The sequence below is a fragment of the Anolis carolinensis genome, unplaced genomic scaffold (genome assembly GCF_035594765.1).
Source record: "Anolis carolinensis isolate JA03-04 unplaced genomic scaffold, rAnoCar3.1.pri scaffold_14, whole genome shotgun sequence".
Classification (NCBI taxonomy): Eukaryota; Metazoa; Chordata; class Lepidosauria; order Squamata; family Dactyloidae; genus Anolis; species Anolis carolinensis.
In genome coordinates, this window is record NW_026943825.1 from 16,716,756 (window position 1) to 16,739,802 (window position 23,047).

The window sequence follows — 23,047 nt, forward strand, 5'->3', positions numbered from 1 at the left end:
CCCCTTCGGGGTGAGAAAGAAGGGCGGAATATAAATGCTGTAAACAAATAAATAAATAAATAAATAAGGAAGGAAGTGAGAAGGAAGTAGGGGAGGGAGAGGGAAGAATGGAAAAGGAGGGAGGGAGGGAGGAAAGAGGAATAGAGACAAAGGAAGGAAGGAAGGAAGGAAGGAAGGAAGGAAGGAAGGAAGGAAGGAAGGAAGGAGGAATGGAGACAGAAAGGGAGGAACACATACAGGAAGGAAGGAAGGAAGGAAGGAAGGAAGGAAGGAAGGAAGGGAAAACAGAGGGAAGAAAGGAAAGATGGGTGGATGGAAAGGAGGGGAGGAAGAGGAAGGAAGGAAGGAAGGAGTAATGGAGACAGAAAGGAAGGAAGGAAGGAAGGAAGGAAGGAAGGAAGGAAGGAAGGAAGGGAAAACAGAGGGAAGAAAGGAAAGATGGGTGGATGGAAAGGAGGGGAGGAAGAGGAAGGAAGGAAGGAAGGAGTAATGGAGACAGAAAGGAAGGAAGGAAGGAAGGAACAAAGTCAGGAAGGAAGGAAGGAAGGAAGGAAGGAAGGAAGGAAGGAAGGAAGGAAGGAAGGAAGGAATGAGGAATGGAGACAGAAAGGGAGGAAGGAAGGAACAAAGTCAGGAAGGAAGGAAGTAGGGAGGCACAGAGACAGGAAGGAAGAGAAGGGGGGGGGGGGGTGCCGGGCCGTGTGCGCTCTTCCTGCCAGCGTTGTGCCAAGAGGGGGGGGGGGGCTGCCACGGCCTTGGAGAGAGACCAGGGAGGGAGGGGCTCCGTGGTGTCTGCGCCTGCGCACAGCCTGTGCCTCCCTCCCTCCCTCCCTTCCTTCCTTTGGGGGCCGGAGAGGGAGGGGAGAGGCCCAGAGGCTTTGCGCAGCAGCAGCAGCAGAAGAGCAGCCGCGGAAGAGGAGGCGGCGGGTTCAGCACCACGGAGAGCGGCAGCAGGAGGAGGAGCAGCCCCGCGCGCCCCGCCAAGGCATGAGCCCCACCGGTGGGCCTGCCCCGCCCGTTTAGGGCCCAAGGAGAGAGAGAGAGACAGGGGGGGCTCCGCCCTCGCCCACCCCCCACCCATGGCGCCCCCGCCCCTCCCCCTCCCCCTCCTCCGCGGCCTCTGCTTCTTCGCCCTCCTCAGCCGTGAGTACGAGCGCCCACTCCAACGCCTTTCTCAGGCTCGGGGGAGCATTGGGGGGGGGGGTGGATGGACTCCCCCGGGCCCAGGGATTTTAATAAGGGCAACCAGACATGTTGTGCTATTGTATTATGTCATTTCTGGACTTTTTTTTTTTACCATTGCATTATTAATAATAATAATAATAATAATAATAATAATAATAATAATAATAATAATAATAATAATTAATAATAATAATAATAATAATATAAATAAACAACTATCCTAGCTCCCCAAAGGGACTCTGGGCAGTTTCCAATGTATATAACAAATGCGTTGTCGTTTCTGGTTTTTGACCATTAGTTTGCTGCTTTGAGTCCCATTCCTGGGAGAAATAATAATATAAAGCAAGAACTATCCTAGCTCCCCAAAGGGACTCTGGGCGGTTTCCAATGTACAGTATACCATTTCTGGGTTTTTTTACCATTGGTTCGCCACTTTGAGTCCCATTCGTGGGAGAAATATTCTTATTCTTATTCTTATTCTTATTAATATAAATAAACAACTATCCTAGCTCCCCAAAGGGACTCTGGGCGGTTTCCAATGTACAGTATGTCATTTCTGGTTTTTTTTTTACCATTGGTTCACCACTTTGAGTCCCATTCATGGAAGAAAAATTATTATTATTATTATTATTATTATTATTATTATTATTATTATAATAAATAAAAAACTATCCTAGCTCCCCAAAGGGACTCTGGGCGGTTTCCAATCTACAGTATGTCATTTCTGGGTTGTTGTTTTTTACCATTGGTTCACCACTTTGAGTCCCATTCATGGGAGAAAAAATATTATTATTATTATTAATAATAATAATGATATAAATAAACAACTATCCTAGCTCCCCAAAGGGACTCTGGGCAGTTTCCAATGTACAGTAGAGTCTCGCTTATCCAACGTAAACGGGCCGGCAGAATGTTGGATAAGCAAATATGTTGGATAATAAGGAGAGATTACGGAAAAGCCTATTAAATTAGGTTATGATTTTACAAATTAAGCACCAAAACATCATGTTAGACAACAAATTTGACAGAAAAAGTCGTTCATTAAATATTAATGCTATGTAGTAATTACTGTATTTACAAATTTAGCACCAAAATATCTCGATATATTGAAAACATTGACTACAAAAATGGCTTGGATAATCCAGAAACTTGGATAAGTGAGACTCTACTGTATGTCATTTCTGAGTTTTTTTTACCATTGGTTCACCACTTTGAGTCCCATTCATGGGAGAAAAATTAATAATAATAATAATAATAATAATAATAATAATAATAATAATAATAATATAAATAAACAACTATCCTAGCTCCCCAAAGGGACTCTGGCAGTTTCCAATGTATATAGCAAATGCGTTGCCGTTTCTGGTTTTTGACCATTAGTTTGCCGCTTTGAGTCACATTTTTGGGAGAAATATTATTATTATTATTACTATTACTATTAATAAATAACTATCCTATCTCCCTGAAGGGACTCAGGGCAGTGTCCAATGTATACAGCAAACGCATTGTCAAAGGCTTTCATGGCTGGGTTGCGGTGAGTTTTTCGGGCCGCCTGGCCATGTTCCAGAAGCAGCATTCTCTCCTGACGTTTCACCCACATCTAAGGCAGGCATCTTCAGAGGTTGAGAGGTCTGTTGGAAACTGGGCAAGTGGGATATATATATATAAACACACACACACACACACACACAGAGTATCCCCAAAGAACTCTTGTCTGTGTGAATGTTGCCAATTGGCCTCCTTGATTAGCATTGAATGGCCTTGCAGCATCAAAGCCTGGCTGCTTCCTGCCTGGGGGGAAATCCATTGTTGGGAGGGGTTAGCTGGCCCTGATTGCCTAGTTTCTGGCAGACCTCGCAACCGCTGAGGATGCCTGCCAAAGATGTGGGTGAAACGTCAGGAGAGAATGCTGCTTCTGGAACATGGCCAGACAGCTCGGGAAAACACAGCAACCGATATGGTAAAAACATTTGGTGCCAGGGATGGAGAAGATGTAAAAACAAATGGCAATAAAATAGAACACCACATATACCTCACAACCTCTGAGGATGCTTGCCATAGATGTGGGCGAAACGTCAGGAGAGAATGCTTCTGGAACATGGCCAGACAGCCCGGAAAACGCACAACAACCCAGCGATTCCGGCCATGAAAGCCTTCGACAGCACACAACAAACTACATAGATAGACGGACAGAGAGATAGACAGACATGCAGACACATTTTGCTCATCTTAATCGAACAATATAAGGAGCCTAACTTTAAACTGAATATATTATATTAAATAATAATACGTATTCCAGTTTGTAGGGCTGGGGACCATATATATATAAATGTGTGTGTGTGTGTGTGTGGTTGTGTGTGCATAGTGTGTCTCTCCATTCAGAATGAGGTCTCTCCATTGGATCAGGAATTATTATTATTTATTATATTTATTTATACCCCACTTTATCTCCCCAAAGCGCCACTTTTCACCCCCCAAATGGTGTCCATGGAGCCAGATGGTGCATTTGGGAGAGAAAAGGGGGTAGTTGTTATTGTTGTTATTATTATTATTATGACACAGCAAACAAGATAGATCTGCTGGATTTCATATCACAAAAACACAAATCGAACCCTTCCCAAGTGTCTAGGACTGTGTGATGTATTATTATTATTATTATTATTATTATTATTATTATTATTATTATTATTATTATTATTATTATTATTATTATTATGACACAGCAAACAAGATAGACATGCTGGATTTCATTTCACAAAATCACAAGTCGAACACTTCCCAAGTGTCTAGGACTGTGTGATGTATTTTCGGATGATGTGCGCAGATCCCAGCAGGGTGGCCTTTTGCAGTTGGCAGATCGTGATTTTGTCAATGTCTATTGTTTCCAAATGCCGGCTGAGATCTCTTGGCACGGCACCCAGTGTGCCCATCACCACCGGGACCACCTGCACTGGTTTCTGCCAGAGTCTTTGAAGTTCAATCTTGAGGTCCTGAGAGCGGCTGAGTTTTTCCTGTTGTTTTTCGTCAATGCGACTGTCGCCTGGGATGGCGACATCCATGATCCAAACCTTGTTCTTTTCCACAACTGTGATGTCTGGTGTGTTGTGTTCCTGAACTTTGTCAGTCTGGATTCGGAAGTCCCACAGTATCTTTGCGTGCTCATTTTCCAAGACTTTTGCAGGTTTGTGATCCCACCAGTTCTTTGCTGCTGGGAGGTGGTCCTTGAGGCATAAGTTCCAATGGATCATTTGGGCCACGTAGTTGTGCCTCTGTTTGTAGTCTGTCTGTGCGATTTTCTTACACCAGCTGAGGATATGATCCATGGTTTCGTTGGTTAGTTTCGTCGGTTTCCTTGCACAGTCTGCATTTTGTGTCATCAGCTGATTTTTCCATCTTGGCCTTGATTGCCTTTGTCCTGATGTCTTGCTCCTGGGCTGCAAGGATCAGGCCTTCTGTCTCCTTCTTCAGGGTCCCATTCGTGAGCCAGAGCCAGGTCTTCTCCTTGTCAGCTTTTCCTTCAATTTTGTCAAGGAACTTTCCATGCAGTGTTTTGTTGTGCCAGCTGTCAGCTCTAGTTTGTAGTGTGGTTTTCTTGTACTGATTCTGCTCTAGTTTGTAGTGCAGGTTTCTTGTACTGGTTTTTTGTTTGCTGTGCTATTATTATTATTATTATTATAGCAAAGGATGGATGGCCATCTGTCAGGGGTGCTTTGATTGTGAGCCATAGCCAGGTCTTCTCCTTCTCAGCTTTTCCTTCAATTTTGTCAAGGAACTTTCCATGCAATGTTTTGTTGTGCCAGCTGTTAGCTCTAGTTTGTAGTGCGGCTTTCTTGTACTGGTTGTTTATTATTATTATTATTATGTGATGATGACGACGACGATGTGCTCGCGCTGCCCCTGGCCCCTTCCTCTCTCTCGCCTGCGAGATTAGTCAGTGCATGGAAGGCGCATCACGGCCTTCCTCTCCCCGAACATGAAGCAGAGACCAAGATGCCTTTGCACACCACTGAACAGAACAGAACCGAATGGAAGGGAGGGAGGAAGCCTTTGGTTTGATGTGCAGGAAAACACATTCACAGCACTGGAAGCAATTCTAGGTTGCCAACTTCTCCTTGTGCCCTGATGCCATGCTCGAAGCATTGGCCTCATTCAGTGAAGCCAATGGCAGGTTGCCAACTTTTTCTTATTTATTTATTGACTACATTTATATCCCGCTCTTCTCACCCTGAGCGGCTTACAAATCAAATGTACATACAATACATTATTAGCAGAGCACAATATAAGCATGAAATTACTATATTGTACTATATCATTATATATCATATATATATGATATCCATCCATTCTTAGTCAGGCTTTTCTGCTCTGAGCTTATTTTCAAAGCACTGGCTTCATTCACTGCCTGGCTGCCAACTTTTTCTTTGCCTGGGCTCCTGTGCTCCAATCTCACACTTTGAAAAAGTTGTCTCAACAATGCCAGGTTGCCAAATTTCTCTTTACTGGGGCTCCTGTGCTGCAAACATGCCTTGCAGCATTGGGCCTCCTTCGCAGCCATGAAAGCAATGCTTGGTTGCCACCTTTTCCTTGACCAGGGCTCCTGTGCTGCAAACTCACTAAACAATGCCAGGCTGCCAATTTTTTCCTTCGCTGGGGCTCCTGTGCTCCAATCTCACACTTTGAAGCATTGGGCCTCCTTCGCAGCCGTGAAAGCGATGCCGGGTTGCCACCTTTTCCTTGTCCAGGGCTCCTGTGCTGCAATCTCACTAATGTAAACAATGCCAGGCTGCCAATTTTTTCCTTCGCTGGGGCTCCTGTGCTCCAATCTCACACTTTGAAGCATTGGGCCTCCTTCGCAGCCGTGAAAGCGATGCCGGGTTGCCACCTTTTCCTTGTCCAGGGCTCCTGTGCTGCAATCTCACTAATGTAAACAATGCCAGGCTGCCAATTTTTTCCTTCGCTGGGGCTCCTGTGCTCCAATCTCACACTTTGAAGCATTGGGCCTCCTTCGCAGCCGTGAAAGCGATGCCGGGTTGCCACCTTTTCCTTGTCCAGGGCTCCTGTGCTGCAATCTCACTAATGTAAACAATGCCAGGCTGCCAATTTTTTCCTTCGCTGTGGCTCCTGTGCTCCAATCTCACACTTTGAAGCATTGGGCCTCCTTCGCAGCCGTGAAAGCGATGCTGGGTTGCCACCTTTTCCTGGGCCAGATTGTGCTGCAATCTCACTAGTGTAAACAATGCTGGGTTGCCAACTTTTAGTTTGCTGGGGCTCCTGTGCTGCAATCTCACACTTTGAAGCATTGGGCCTCCTTTGCAGCCGTGAAAGCGATGCGGGGTTGCCACCTTTTCCTGGGCCAGGGCTCCTGTGCTGCAATCTCACTAATGTACACAATGCTGGGTTACCAACTTTTAGTTTGCTGGGGCTCCTGTGCTCCAATCTCACACTTTGAAGCATGGGGCCTCCTTTGCAGCCGTGAAAGTGATGTGGGGTTGCCACCTTTTCCTGGGCCAGGGCTCCTGTGCTGCAATCTCACTAGTCTAAACAATGCTGGGTTGCCAACGTTTAGTTCTCTGGGGCTCCTGTGCTGCAGCCTCACTAGTCTAAGCAATGCTGGGTTGCCAACTTTGTTTGCTGTGGCTCCTGTGCTGCAAGCTCACACTTTGCAGCCTGTCCGGCCTCAGGGTCTCTCCTGGGTCTCTCCGCAGGGGTCCTGGGCACGGACACGGAGGAGCGGCTGGTGGAGCACCTCCTGGACCCGCTGCGCTACAACAAGCTCATCCGCCCGGCCACCAACGGCTCCGAGCTGGTCACCGTCCAGCTCATGGTCTCCTTGGCCCAGCTCATCAGCGTGGTACGTACACCAGGGCGGGGACCCAGCAAACTAGAACTCCCGGGATCCCTGGGAATTGATAAGCTCATGAATAAATCGGCCGGTGGTTGGCGGGGCGAGCACAAGAGAGGCCCAGGGCCCGTGCCTGAGCGTGAGCATGAGTGCACCTGGAGTGGGGGTGCCCTGGCCTGACCCCTCTCCCACTTTTGCTTCCTTTTGCAGCATGAACGGGAACAGATCATGACCACCAACGTCTGGCTGACGCAGGTGAGGCCCCTCTTAAGAGAGAAAAAAGGCACCCCTAGAGGTCATCCAGACTGACCCCCAGCTCAGGAGGGGCCCTTAGAGGTCATTTAGACTGGCGGCACCGGCTCAAAAAGGGACCCCTAGAGGTCATCTAGAGTGACCCCATCTCGGAAGGGGACCTTTGGGGTCTTTTACGCTGACCTTCAGTTTGAAAGAGGCCTATAGAGGACATTTATACTGACCTCCAGCTCAAACAGGGTCCTTAGAGGTCACTTATACTGACCTCTAGCTCAAATGGGATCCCTAGAGGTCATTTATACTGACCTTATGTATTTATTTATTTGTTTGTTTACAGCATTTATATTCCGCCCTTCTTTCTCACCCCGAAGGGGACTCAGAGCGGATCACATGACACATATAGGCAAACATTCAATGCCTTTTAACATAGAACAAAGACAAGACAAACATAGGCTCTGAGCGGGCCTCGAACTCATGACCTCCTGGTCAGAGTGATTCATTGCAACTGGTTACAGCTGGCTTGCTCTCCAGCCTGCGCCACAGCCCGACCTTCAATTCAAAAGGGCTACTTAGAGGGCAATAATACTGACCTTCAGTTCAAAAGGGGTCCCTAGAGGTCACTTATACTGAACTCCAGCTCAAAAGGGGTCTGTAGAGGTCATTTATATTGACTTCCAGCTCAAAGGGTGTTTCTAGAGGTCCTTTATACTGACCTTCAGTTCAAAAATACTGACCTTCATCTCAAAAGGTGTTCCTAGAGGTCATTTATTCTGACCATCTCAAAAGGGGTCCCTAGAGGTCATTTATACTGACCTCTAGCTCAAAAATATTTTATTTATTTATTTATTTACAGTATTTATATTCCGCCCTTATTTCTCACCCCAAAGGGGACTCAAGGCGGATCATATTACACATATAAGGCAAACATTCAATGCCTTAACATAGAACAGAGATAAACGCAGGCTCTGAGCTGGCCTCGAACTCATGACCTCTTAGTCAGAGTGATTTGTTGCAGCTGGCTGCAGCTGGCTGCTCACCAGTCTGCGCCATAGCCCAGGCCGTCAGCTCAAAAGGGGTCCCTAGAGGTCATTTATACCGACTGACCTTCAGCTCAAAAGGGAGGGGTCTTAGCCACAAGTGCAGGCAAAATGTCAGGAGAGAATGCTGCTGGAACCCATTGTCTAGACAGCCCGGAAAACTCACCCCAACCCAGTGACTCTGGCCGTGCAAGCCTCTGACAATGTTTGGGAATGGGGGCCGGGGGCAGCTGGGGTTGGGGTCCAAGGAAGGGGCCTGTGGTTGCCAAGCCTTGTGCCACTGACCCCTTGCCCTGACCCCTTGCCCTGTTGGCAGGAGTGGGAGGACTACCGCCTGACCTGGGACCCCGAGGACTTTGACGACATGAAGAAGGTGCGCCTGCCCTCCAAGCACATCTGGCTCCCGGACGTGGTGCTGTACAACAAGTGAGTGAGTGTGCCTTTGCACTACTACTACTAATAGTAGTAGTAGTAGTAGTAGTTGTTTATTCAATGCATATACCAGGCATGGGCAAACTTGGGCCCTCCAGGTGTTTTGGACTTCAACTCCCACAATTCCTAACAGCCAGTAGGTTAACCCTACCTAGAAGACTTGGATATAACACACAGTAAGGTAACCATATCTAGAAAGGTTTAGTAGAAGGTCCTACGGGTTGACCATATTCTAGAAGGTCCTAACAGTTAACCCAACCTACAAGACTTGGATGTAAGATCTCCCATAGGCTGACCCTATCTAGAAGACAACATATCAGGTCCGACAGGTTAACCCTATCTAGAAGACTTGGATCTAAGGTCACACAAGCTGACTTTATCTAGAAGACAGCCACATAAGGTCCCACAGGTTAACTCTATGTAGAAGGTCCCATAGGTTGACTATATCTAGTAGAGCTTGACACAAGGTCCTACAAGTTAACCATATCTAGAAAACTTGGATATAAGGTCCCATAGGTTGCCCATATTGAGAAGACTTGGATATATGATCCTATGGGTTAACCCTATCTAGATACAACGCCCCATAGGTTAACCATATTTAGAAGACTTGGATGTAAGGTCCTACAAGTTAACCCTATCTAGAAGATTTGGATATAAGATCTCACAGGTTAACTCTATCTGGAAGACTTTGATAGAAGTTCCCACAAGTTGACCCTATCTAGAAGAGTTGGATGGAAGGTCCTACAAGTTAACTCGATCTACAAGATTTAGGCTTAAAGTCCCACAGGTTGACCCTATCTCGAAGACTTGGATAGAAGGTCCCACAAATTAACTCTGTTTTGGAAGGTCCCATAGCTTGACCATTTCTGAAAGTCTTTAATAGAAGGTCCCACAAGTTAACCACATCTGAAAGACTTGGGTGTAAGGTCTCATAGGTTAACCATATCGAGAAGACTTCATCGTAAGGTCCTACAAGTCTTTCTAGAAGACAGTCATATAAGGTCCTACAGATTAACTCTATCTAGAAGTCTTGGATATAAGATCTCCCAAGTTGACCTGATCTAGAAGACAGCCATATCAGGTACTACAGATTAACCCTATCTAGAAGACTTGGATCTAAGGTCACACAAGTTGACCCTTTCTAGAAGATAGCCACTTAAGGTCCCACGGGTTAACTCTATTAGGAAGACTTTGATAGAAGGTTCCACAGGTTGACCATATCTAGTAGGGTTGGATAGAAGGTCTTACAAGTTAACCATAGCTGAAAGACTTGGACATAAGATCTCACAGGTTAACCGTATCTAGAAGAGGTCAACGTAAGGTCCTCCAAGTCTTGGATAGAAGGTCCCATAGATTGACCATATCTGGAAGACATTAATAGAGGGTCTCACAATATCTGGAAGACTTGGCTAGAAGGTCCCACAGATTAACTCTATTTGGAAGACTTTGATAGAAGGTTCCACAGGTTGACCATATCTAGTAGGGTTGGATAGAAGGTCTTACAAGTTAACCATAGCTGAAAGACTTGGATATAAGACTTGGTCCCATAGATTGACCATATCTGGAAGACATTAAGAGAGGGTCTCACAATATCTGGAAGACTTGGCTATAAGGTCCCACTGGTTAACTCTATTTGGAAGACTTTGATAGAAGGTTCCACAGGTTGACCATATCTAGTAGGGTTGGATAGAAGGTCTTACAAGTTAACCATAGCTGAAAGACTTGGATATAAGACTTGGTCCCATAGATTGACCATATCTGGAAGACATTAAGAGAGGGTCTCACAATATCTGGAAGACTTGGCTATAAGGTCCCACTGGTTAACTCTATTTGGAAGACTTTGATAGAAGGTTCCACAGGTTGACCATATCTAGTAGGGTTGGGTATTAGGTCTTACAAGTTAACCATAGCTGAAAGACTTGGACATAAGATCTCACAGGTTAACCGTATCTAGAAGAAGTCAACGTAAGGTCCTCCAAGTCTGTCTAGAAGACTTGGATAGAAGGTCCCATAGATTGACCATATCTGGAAGACATTAATAGAGGGTCTCACAATATCTGGGAGACTTGGCTAGAAGGTCCCACTGGTTAACTCTCTTTGATAGAAGGTCCCACGGGTTGACCCTCTCTCTTGTCTCTGGTTGCCGGCAGTGCGGACGGGATGTACGAGGTGTCCTTCTACTCCAACGCGGTGGTCTCCTTCGACGGGAGCATCTTCTGGCTCCCGCCGGCCATCTACAAGAGCGCCTGCAAGATCGAGGTCAAGCACTTCCCCTTCGACCAGCAGAACTGCACCATGAAGTTCCGCTCGTGGACCTACGACCGGACGGAGATTGACCTGGTGTTGAAGAGCGAGGTGGCCAGCCTGGACGACTTCACCCCCAGCGGCGAGTGGGACATCATCGCCCTGCCGGGCCGGCGCAACGAGAACCCCAACGACTCCACCTACGTGGACATCACCTACGACTTCATCATCCGGCGCAAGCCGCTCTTCTACACCATCAACCTCATCATCCCCTGCATCCTCATCACCTCGCTGGCCATCCTGGTCTTCTACCTGCCCTCCGACTGCGGGGAGAAGATGACCCTCTGCATCTCGGTGCTGCTGGCCCTCACCGTCTTCCTCCTGCTCATCTCCAAGATCGTGCCGCCCACCTCGCTGGACGTGCCGCTGGTGGGCAAGTACCTGATGTTCACCATGGTGCTGGTCACCTTCTCCATCGTCACCAGCGTCTGCGTGCTCAACGTGCACCACCGCTCGCCCACCACCCACACCATGCCGCCCTGGGTCAAGGTGGTCTTCCTGGACAAGCTGCCCACCCTGCTCTTCATGAAGCAGCCCCGCCAGAACTGCGCCCGACAGCGCCTGCGCCAGAAGCGCCAGGGCCACCAGCGCAACGCCGCCCTCAACGCCGCCGCCGGGAGCTTCTTCCTCCGCGACGGGGCCCGGTCCTGCACCTGCTACGCCAACCCCTCCGCCGCCAAGAAGTTCCCGCCCGGAGGAGGAGCAGGAGGAGGAGCGGGCAACAACGGCGCCGAAGGGGTCAACGGGTACCGGGAGCGGCAGGGGGCGGCCACCACCACCACCACCACCACCACCGGACAGCCGCCCGGTCACTGCTGCTGCGGCCTGGAGGAGGCGGTGGACGGCGTCCGCTTCATCGCCGACCACATGAAGAGCGAGGACGACGACCAGAGCGTGAGTGTCCATAGCCTCCCTTGGGGGATGTTCAATGTGTTCCAGCAGCATTCTCTCCTGACCTTCTGCCTGCATCTGTGCATAAGTATTAAATATAGCAAAGCCAAAGAGGCCATGGCTAGGGTTTAAATGAAGACCACAGGCAGCTGGGGCAGGAGATTGAGTATACAGCCTTCTGGGAAATGTAGTTTATATTATATTATTATGTTATTATTATATTATTAGTACATTATATTTTGTGGATGGAATCACTGGGTTGCTGTGAGTTTTCCGGGCTGTGTGGCCACGTTCCTGTAGCATTTCCTCCTGACGTTTCGCCTGCATCTGTGGCTACTGGCACCTTCAGAGGTTCCGTCGGCCACTTCCCGGCCAGGGCTTTTCGCCTTGACCAACCACGAACCGTCTCCAAAACCGAACTCGCCCTTTCCTCGGCCTGGGTGACCTTTGGAGTCCTATGGCTTTTCCCGGAGCTTAGGAAGCACATTGGCCTTCCGGTGGAGCCCGGGGTGGCCTTGCCAGGGCCGGCCTTTTCCAGAACCTTTTCCAGAACTTGCGAGAGAGACGTTGTGGGGAAAGCTCTCCTTCCGCCCAAAGCCTGAGTCAGAGTCGGGTGTCCTTTCCTGACCCTTCCTTCTCCGGAATCAATATTTCCCTTCTGCTTGGCTGGCTGCGGAGGAGGAGGAGGAGGAGGAGAGCGCGCATGAAATATTCATCCCACAGACGAGACAAAAGGCAAGGCCAAGGCGAAGGGGGGGCGAAGGCGCAGGGCCCCCAAAGCCCCCTTGCACCACTCATGCCGGGACATGCCAGCACTGGTCCCCATGTGCACCCCTGCCCCTGGAACGTGCTGGCGCATGGAGCATCCCCAGCAGCAGCAACGGTGCCAGACGCTTGCTGGAGATGCTCCATGCGCACCCCCGGGGGGACACGAGGCGCAGACTTCCCTGCCGTCGCCATGGCAACAAGGAGCATGGGATGCGGCCGCAGCGGAGCGAGGATGCGGCCTCGGGCGGCGCAAAGGAAGGGTCGGTCTGCCAGTCGTTTCCCTTTTGAACTGTCCTGGGAGTTGTAGTTTCCCCTCAAATTGTCCTGGCTCAGTGCTGGGAATTGTAGTTTACCCCTTGAATTATCCTGGCTCAAGGAGTTGAAGTTTCCTCTTTGAATTGTCCTGGCTCTGTGCTGGGAATTGTAGTTTACCCGTTGAACTGTCCTGGCTCTGTGCTGGGAATTGTAGTTTACCCGTTGAACTGTCCTGGCTCCAGGAGTTGAAGTTTCCCCTTTGAATTGTCTGGCTCCATGCTGGGAGTTGTAGTTTACCCCTTGAATTATCCTGGCTCCAGGAGTTATAGTTTCCCTTTTGAACTGTCCTGGCTCCATGCTGGAAATTGTAGTTTACCACTTGAACTTTTCCGGGTCCATGTTGTGGACTCCTGGGAGTTGTAGTTTCCTCCTGGAATTGTCCTGGCTCCGTGCTGTGAACTACTGGGAATTGTAGTATCCCCCTTAGAACTGTCCTGGCTCCATGCTGGGAATTGTAGTTTACCTGTTGAACTATCCTGGCTCCAGGAGTTGTAGTTTCCCTTTTGAACTGTCCTGGCTCTGTGCTGGGAATTGTAATTTCCCACTTGAACTTTTCCGGTTCCATGTTGTGGACTCCTGGGAGTTATAGTTTCCTCCATGCTGTGAACTACTGGGAATTGTAGTATTCCCCTTAGAACCGTCCTGGCTCTGTGTTCGGAGTAGTAGTTTGTGGCTGCCATAAAGGACGCCTTCCTCTTGACGGTGTCTGCCTCCACCTTGGTCCACCACCGTCTCCTTCTTCCTCCTTCATCTTTCTCCAAACCCATGCGTCTGGTGCGCAACCTGCCATCAGCCACAAAGCCATGGAGAGTCTGGTTGGTCCCAGCAGTAGAGATAAGGGATGCTCAAGATGTCTTATTATATATATATGTCTGTGTATATATATATATATATGAATACATATGCGCTCATGTTCCCGAATCCAATGTTTACATGCACATATACATATTCAAGTGTTCCCAGATCCGAAATCCCAAGGCGGTTGGTGTGCAACCTGCCATCAGCCACAAAGCCATAGAGGGTCTGGTTGGTCCCAGCAGTAGAGATAAGGGATGCTCAAGATGTCTTATTATATATATATACTAGCTGTGCCCGGCCACGCGTTGCTGTGGCATTGTCTGGTGGTGTCTGTATTTTATAGGCAGTGTGGAAGAGGCCTAAGTGAGGCCTAACTCTGCCTGTCCCCTGGGCTGAGTGGGTTGCTGGGAGACCAAGTGGGCAGAGCTTAGCCTTCTAACTGGCAGCAATTCGATAAAAACAATTATTCCTCTCCCTCTAATTAGGACTTTATTTTTCTTTTCTTTTTGTTGTAATTTTTTGTATTTTTGTAGAGGCGTGGATGATGGGTTGTGCTGTCAATTTTCGAGGTTGTGGGCTGTTTAGTTTTGTTGTTTTGTCGGTCGCCAGGATTCCATCACTCTTTTATATATATAGATATGTCTGTGCGTGTATATATATGAATACATATGCGCTTGTGTCCCCGAATGCAATGTTGACATGTGCATATACATATTCAAGTGTTCCCAGATCCGACATCCCAAGGCGGCTGGTGCGCAGCCTGCCGTCGGCCCCAAAGCCACCGAGCGCCTGTCTCCCGATGCGCGTCATCCGTTTTCCCCTCCAGAGCAAAGCGCAGCTGCGCACGGCTCCTTTTAAGACGTGGAAACACATGCCAAGGGTTGCATGCATGCACGCAAAGGGTCCGAAGGCGCACTGAAGCCCACGCGGGCGCCGAAAGTGGGGCACGGTGACCTTGGCGGAGGAGGACGCGTGGTCGTGACGAGATGGGGCCTGGCAGCGCCATCTCTGGCAAAAGGACCGTGGGGAAGAGGCCGGCTGCTGTTGATGCGCTTCAACCCACGAGTGCAAGAACCCCCAGTCCTCCGCATCCACAGATGCAAACAGACCCCAAAAGCAGGCCTTGGCCTGGCCATTGGGCAGAAGGGACACCACGTCACTACGCCGTGGTGCAAGACTCTCAGTTAACTGGCACCCCTGGGGTCAATGCGAGGCAAATCTCTGAGCGGTTAGACTCAATTTAACTCTCTCTGGGGAGATTCCACCAAAATCAGCAGAGTAGCAAAAGCAAATCTTTCAAATGCAGCAGTTACATACACGGGGTGAGCAAGAGAAGCCTTTGTCTATTTAGGATTGCAATGGACTGCAGAGTCTCAGTAAAAGTTAAAAAAAGTATTAATTCAGGTAAAAAGAACTCCGTTGTAGATAGAAAGGCTTGGGAGCTGTCTAGTCTACTCTAGACTGGTTTCTAAGGAAAAATAACAAACATCTAAATAGAGAGAAGGCAAAATGCTTCTTGTTAGCTAGAAGAACAAAGGGAGAAGAGAGAACCAAAATGGTTCCGACCTCATGGTCCATAAAAGACATTCTGACCAATGAGAAGTTAGTGTTAAAAGATATTCACATTTCTAGTAACTTCAAAGTAAGGGATGTGACGTGAACAGGATAGAGTGAAACTCAGTAAAGCCTGTCTAGGCATGCTTTGGAAACAGGGAAAGGATTCCCTCAATCTAACTCTATCATCTCTCTGATTACATCTAGACTTGAGTAGTGCAGGGTGATGCCCAACAATCCCCTTCTTCAGCCTGGGCTGCTCATGTCTATCAGGTTCAACATCTTCTTCAGCTTCTCATGAGCAGGGGTTTTGTCAGGATCTATCTGACTACATTTAGACTTGAGGAGTCCAGGATGATTCCCAACAGCTTGAGAGTGGAGATTCCAAACAGACCCAACACTATAGTATTGCATATGGATAATACTACTACTACTACTAATAGCCCCCCCCCCCCCGGTAGGTGCCAGCTTGTCATGGTAGGGGGGTGGGGCAGTGAATACAGTACTCTCCGCTGTCCAAATAACATCAATTGAACAAACAAACCAGTTTGCCTACAGTGCAGCAGTGCAACTGTTTTTGAGCTGCTTAGGTGGGCAGCAAGCGAGGCTACTAACAGTCGGGAGCTTTTATGGTGTCGGAAATTAAATTAAATTACCCTCCCCGCATAAAGCAGTACCTAGACCAGTGATGGCCAACCTATGACATGCATGTCAGCACTGACACGCCTAGCCATTTTTGCTGACACACTATCGCATGCAGATTGATTGGATGACTATGTCTTTTGTGGCCAGATTTGGTGTGATTTGGTCCAGTGGTTTTGTTGTTTACTCACTCACACACACACACACATATATATCATTCTATTATTATTCTATTATTGTAGTAGTATAATATCATATTATTACTATTATATTACTATTATATTATTCATTGCTCATGACTACATTGAAACTACAATAGAGAGAAATCAGCATGGAAACTGCATGGCCCAGTGGTTTTGTTGTTTACTCCATGGGAATTATGCACATTACATACCATTCTATTATTATTGTAGTATATTATAATATTATTACTATTATATTATTCATTGCTCATGACTACATTGAAACTACAACAGAGAGAAATCAGCGTGGAAATGGCAAGAGGTGCCATAGATTGTTGTACATGGAAATAATGGTAGTAAATAGTTTTTGATTTCTTAAATACAGTTATATATTACAATTATATATTTTTGTTATTTAAACTATACATAATGCAAAACTATGGTTTTTTTCTCGAAGTGGCACACCACCCAAGTCATGCTAGGTTTTTTTTGGGTGAATTTTGACACACCAAACGCAAAAGGTTGCCCATCATGGACCTAGACTCTCTACTGGCAGCCGCAACTATTTTTGAGCTGCTTAGGTAGGCAGCAAGCAAGGCTACTAACAGTTGGGAGCTTTTATAGTGTTGGAAATTAAATTAAATTAGCCTCCCCGCATAAAGCAGTACATAGACTCTCTACTGGCAGCTGCGACTGTTTTTGAGCTGCTTAGGTGGGCAGCAAGCGAGGCTACTAACATTCGGTAGCTTAATTCTGACCCGGGCTTCGAATCCAGTAGTGAATCGTTGCTGCCGGCTACTAATGTGGTTGTGCAACCCGGTGGCAATGCCTCACCTTACTCGTTTCCTTCCGCTTCCCAGGTGAGCGAGGACTGGAAGTACGTGGCCATGGTGATCGACCGCCTCTTCCTCTGGATCTTCGTCTTCGTCTGCGTCTTCGGCACCATCGGCATGTTCCTGCAGCCGCTCTTCCAAAACTATGCCACCAACTCCCTCCTGCAGATCCACCAAGGAGCGCCGGGGTCCAAATAGCGGCCGGGGGAGAGCGAGAGCGAGCCGCCGGACGGACGGAGAGACATGGAGGGGGGGAAGGGACCGGAGAAGACCCCACACACCTGGTCCTGGGATGGAGAGACTGGGGAGACCGGATATCCCTTCCTTGGTCCGTAACTTGTGACAGAGAAAAGGCAATGGGTGCAAAAAGGACGGGGTGTTGTCAGAAACAAGGACCGAGATGCATAAGTGTGCAACGGAGGCACGTTCTCAGCTTTTCATGCTGGACTTGGTTCGACTTTCGCCGTCTCCGCTCCGTGGGATATAAGCAACGATTAGGTTGATGGGACGGTGCAGCGGTGCGGGAACACTCGCCGGACGGCGCTTTGCAACGGCAACGAACGAACGGGAGGAACGGGGTTGCCTTTTGGGGAAGGGGCCCGGCTCTCCCTTCCTCCCTCCTCCAACGACCGGCCGGGGTACCAGCTCCCAACTCAGGGAAAAACAATCATGTAGGACTATACATCCATACCCATGTATCGCCGTACTCCCCGTATACCTCTGTGGACGAACGCGTCGAGGCGCCTCCGGATCCGCGTTTCGCTGTTACTCATAACTCCGCGTAGTCTAGCCACTCGTCTCCCTTCAGTTTCCAGAATAGTACGATGCCGGCAAATAGGATGGGAGTGAAATCGCGGGACGGTTCCGAATCCAAATCTTCCTTCGGTCCCTCCAATTTCTAGCGACGCAATAACTTCGTGTGCAGTGGGACAGACTCCTGGTTGAGCTATTGGGCCCGAAACGGAAAAGAAAAGCCCAAAATCGTAATTTTTTCGACAAAGGGCAGGATTGCGCAAAATCCGAAGGAGCGGATCGACGACGAATCGGGTAGTTTAGGAATAATGCCAGGAACCGGAGTCCCAAAGGGTCCCAAACGCGGCGGCATTCGTCTCAACCCACGTTTGGCGACCCAGAAGGGACTCGACGGCAAGAGACCCAAAAGGGTCCCAAACGCGGCGGCATTCGTGCCTTCTCGGCCCACGTTTGGCGACCCGGAAGGGACTCAATGGCAAGCAGCTTTGCGACCTGGAGACCCCAAACCCCCACCGGACCGTGTGCGTGCCTCCTTTGTCCTCGCAGCACTGCAGAACCCAATAAAGATAGGTCACCCAGGTGGAGTGTCCCCTCCTTGTCTCGAGCCTTTGCGCCTGGGAATGGGAATCCAACCCGATCTCCTTGTCGATTTGAAAAGAAAGAGGTGCACAATCCCCAAGAAGCGCAATGTGTCCAGGGCTTTCCCAGTTGAGAACCAATGTCCAGTTTTTGGATTTGGGTGTCCACTCCTTCCATTCCGCCTCTCTTCTCCCAGTTGTGCTGTGGGTCAGTCTTCCAAAGGAAAACGCACCAAGACACACGCTGGTAGATTCCAATAGATTTTATTGTACCGAATACCAGAACCTTCTCTTTGGCCCACTTATATAGGGGCTCTCGCATACCAGAGGGTAATTGAGGTTTTCTGGCTGGCCCATTTTATGGATGCATCTGTTATTTGTCAGCCCATCGGAGATGTCAAAGATTGATCATGACAATCCCTTAACCCTTTCCTACCCTTCCCTATGGCACACAGTTCCCTATGCAACTATTCCAATGTTTTCAGTGTCCCATATTTATTTGTTTTGAGCCTCCAGTGGCACAGTGGGTGAAACCCTTGTGACCGGCACAGGTTGGTGGTTTCAATCCAGGGAGAGCGGGGTGAGCTCCCTCCGTCAGCTCCAGCTCCCCATGCTGGAGACATGAGAGAAGCCTCCCACAAGGATGGTGAAACATCCGCAACGTCCTCGCAGGCGGCCCATCCTCTTGCACCAGAAGCGACTTGCAGTTTCTCAAGTCACTCCTGACACGGAAAAATATATATATATTTATTTACAGTATTTCATATCCTGCCCTTCTCATCCCAAAGGGGACTCACAGAACAGGGCGGATTGCAATGCACATACATGGCACTATACACGGCTTCGGCCACGGGAGGGCTGCCGCTTCATCATCCACTTGTGACACTGAGTCCTTGATGGAGTACTTCCTCATTGTTCTTCGCATGTCACCGGCAGTTTTATGGTGTCGTAAATTAAATTAGCCTCCCCGCATTAAGCGGTACCTAGATTCTCTGCTCACACTCAGTTTTCTAGCTGCTTAGGTGGGCAGCAAGCTAGGCGATTAACGGTCGGGAGTTTTTATGGTGTTGTAAATTGAGTTAAATTAGCCTTCCCGCATTAAGCGGTACCTAGATTCTCTACTCCCAGTCGCAACTGTTTTCGAGCTGCTTAGGTGGGCAGCAAGCTAGGCTATTAACAGCCGGGAGCTTAATCCTGACCCGGGCTTATTGCTGCTTGCTACTAACCAGCTGCGCCACAGCCTGGCTAAAAGTGGTACCTATTTATCTATTCGCGTTTCTGAATTCGATCCTGCTAGGTGGGCAGGTGAGCTGGGGCTGACGGCAGGTGCTCACCCCGACCTGGGCTCGAACGGCCAACCTTTCGATCGGCAGGGTTTTTTCTGCAGCAGTGTGCCGAGCCCAGCCCCAAACCAAAATCTCTCTGCCGTCCGTTCTTTGTTTGCTTCTGACCTTGTTTTCCAGAGGGATCCGTGTGTCCCCAGACGCGGAGCCAAGTGAGTTGAAATTGAGCTCCGGCCGTTTTGTGCCTCCTCAGCACCGGCTCGTGTTGACTTCTGCAATTGGATCGCGCTCGTGGAAAGAAGCAGAGCGATGGGTTTGTGCCGTCGATGCGCCACGGGAGCCCGTCCAAATGCATTCCATACTCTTTCAGGTTATGGGCCTCCTCTTTCGCTTCTGTGTTTTATTGTACAGAATACCAGAACCTTCTCTTTAGCCCATTTATATAGGGGCTCTCACCAGAGGGTAATTGAGGTTTTATGGCTGGCTGGCTTGTTTTATGGCTGGCATCTGTTCTTTGTCAGCTGACCAATGTCAAAGATTGGAGATCATGATACAACAGGTTTTATTGTACAGAATACCAGAACCTTCTCTTTGGCCCATTTATATAGGGGCTCTCACATACCAGAGCGTAATTGAGGTTTTATGGCTGGCATCTGTTCTTTGTCAGCTGACCGGAGATGTCAAAGATTGGAGATCATGACACAACAACTAGGTTTAGACGACGGGTGCATCTTGGGCCCTCGCTCCAAGTGTTTTGGACTGCAACTCCCACCATTCCTCACAGCCTCAGGCCCTTTCCTTTTCCCCCTCAGCCGCTTAAGCGGCTGAGGGGGAAAAGGAAGGGGCCTGAGGCTGTGAGGAATGGTGGGAGTTGCAGTCCATAGGTTACGGGTTAAAAAGAAACTTCTCCCAACGCATTTTTTGAAGCCAACGTCTGTTCCGATTCCGCAACGAAAACGTGAATCTACGGAGGGAAGTGCCCCCTGGTGGCGCACGAGGGACAGTTCAGGCTGCGAATAATACACATAATAAAAATGGGAAATGTCTGCGTATGTGTTGGAGAGGCATTTTCACCCTGGATGTTCTGTTCCTTAATTTGCATAACCCCGCCCACTGCCTCTCCCTTAACCCTTTCCTATGGCACACAGTTCACAGAAGAATTGATCAGCAGGTTTGGGGAGAATTCACCATGATTTGCAGGAGTTGTAGTTGACCTACGTCCATACAATCAAGGATGGATCGGGACCACACTTGCCACGGATGATGGGATTTGCAGTGCCTTCACTGGTACTGTGACTCCCACCAACAGTGGATTACGACCAAACTTGGCATGGAGAAGCGCCATGACGAAGTGAAAATACTGCAGGGATTTGAGGGAATGGACCTTGATTTTGGGATTTATAGTTCACCTGCATCCAGAGAAAATGTGATACCCATTGACAATGGACTGGGACCAAACTTGGCACAGAGAAGCCCCATAACCAAGTGAACATACTGCAAGGGTTTGTGAAGTGGCCTTGATTTTGGGAGTTGTAGTTCACCTGCATCCAGAGAAAATGTGATACCCATTGACAATGGACTGGGACCAAACTTGACACAGAGAAGCCCTATGACTAAGTGAACATACTGCAGGGGTTTAGAGGAACGGACCTTGGTTTTGGGAGTTGTAGTTCACCCATATCCAGAAAGCACTGAACCCAGCTGATGTCAGATCTGGACCAAACTTGGCCAACTGTGCATACGGGCCTGCTTTTGGGGTGACTGACCTTGCGTCTGGGAGTTGTAGTTCACTTTTATCCAAAGAACCCTGAACCCAGCTGGCGACGGATCTGGACCAAACTTGGCGCACGGAGCCAACATGGCAAATTACGAATACTGTCAGGGCTTGGGGGTGAGTGGAGTTGTAGTTCACCCTTATCCAGTCAGCACCGAACGCAGCCAACGACGGATCTGGAACCAAACTCTCATCCCAAAACAAACAATTAATAAACAAACAATAAGCTAGTACATAAATAAATACGACAGATGCGTCAACACCAGATAAACCTCCTGAAAGGACGACAACACCAGATAAACCAATACAGAAAAATGTTGGTTTTTTTATTATTATTATTCCTATTCTTATTTCAGGCGGAATGTGATGACTTTGGTTGTTGTTGTTCTCATGATGGGTAAACCTAGAGAGGGGGGGGGGTCGCCGTAAAGCGGAACGGACCACAAAGAAAAGAGGAGAAAACAAGGAAGGAAGGAAAGAAGGAAGGAAAGAAGGAAGGACAACGAGAAAGGGGGACAAAGGGAGGGGTCCGTGTTTTGCCTGCCGTGAATAAAATGACATCTGTTTGTGGGGTTGGTTTTCACTTAATGGGACGACGGCACATGACAAAGGAAGGGATGAAAAAGAGTTTGCATAAAGAGATATTTTTTTCCATTCGCAATGCCATTGGTTGACGGCGCCAAAACAGAAACTGAAAAGACTCCTCTCCACTTAAAGAAAGAGCCAGACTTTAGAGAAAGAGAGAGGAAAAAAGGAAGGAAAGGAGGAAGGAAGGAAAGGAGTTTTGGACTCCAACTCCCACCATTCCCAGCAGCCTCAGGCCTCTTCCTTTTCCCCGCAGCCCCTGAAGCCAGGTGCCAAAGGGATGACCTCATGGGTTCCTGGTTGGGCCTTCGCTTAAATTAATACAATTAAAGGAAGGGGCCTGAGGCCGTGAGGAATGCTGGGAGTTGGAGTCCAAACGCCTGGAGGGAAGTTGGCCCATGCCTGAGACACTGGGTGGGTGGGATTCAAGGGGCCACGACCTCCCTCTTCCCCAACAAGAGTTACAAACCTGCCATCCGTCTAAACCGGAAAATTACAACAACAAAAAAACAATTCAATTCCATAACCCGAAGGAAAAGGGAACAATTCCCGCTTTCTGCTTTAAAAAATAAAACCCAAATTAATTAAAAAAAAGATACTCCTCCGAAACCGAGCCCGGGACACGAGCGAGGGAGGGAGGGAGGGGGAGGGGGAGGGGGGAGACGGGCGGCTAGGCCTCGGCCAGGCTGAAGGCCTTCTCCTCCTGGGGCTTGCAAATCCAGCTGCCGTAGCCCATCTCCTGCAAGGCCCAGAAGAACTGCCCCTTGGCGCCCTGGTAGGCCCGGGCCGCCTCCTTGGCCTCCGAGTACGAGGGCAGCGCCTGCAGGTCCCGGCGCTCCGCCTTGGCACACAGCGACTGGAAGAGGGCAAACAGGTGCCGCTTGGACACCCGGGAGACGTCCAGCTTTGGTCTGCGGAGACAGAGAGGAGGCCGGCCAGGGCGCTGTGAGCAACAGTGCTTCCCGCTTGGGGGGGGGGGGGGTTCAGCCCAAAGCCCACTCCTCTGGAAAGACCGGCACCAATACTGGAGCCGGGCCAG

At 48.8% G+C, this 23,047-nt stretch overlaps 2 protein-coding genes across 8 annotated transcripts in view; one reads left to right on the forward strand and one right to left on the reverse strand.

Moving 5' to 3' along the window:
* The first annotated feature begins 831 nt into the window (after window positions 1-831).
* Window positions 832-18,367, forward strand: chrnb2 (cholinergic receptor nicotinic beta 2 subunit). The gene is made up of 6 exons (XM_062964785.1): window positions 832-1,143; window positions 6,891-7,036; window positions 7,238-7,282; window positions 8,633-8,742; window positions 10,899-11,946; window positions 17,063-18,367. The coding sequence occupies exons 1-6, from the start codon at window positions 1,080-1,082 to the stop codon at window positions 17,231-17,233; spliced, it is 1,584 nt and encodes a 527-aa protein (XP_062820855.1). The 5' UTR covers window positions 832-1,079; the 3' UTR covers window positions 17,234-18,367.
* A 3,361-nt stretch (window positions 18,368-21,728) lies between these two features.
* adar (adenosine deaminase RNA specific) overlaps window positions 21,729-23,047 on the reverse strand; it is a 37,160-nt gene continuing 35,841 nt past the window's right edge. For all 7 annotated transcript variants that reach the window (XM_062964779.1, XM_062964775.1, XM_062964777.1 and 4 more), the window contains exon 15: window positions 21,729-22,919. In XM_062964779.1, the coding sequence (XP_062820849.1) occupies window positions 22,679-22,919 (241 nt within the window). In that variant the 3' untranslated portion in view covers window positions 21,729-22,678. The remainder of the gene's footprint in view (window positions 22,920-23,047) is intronic.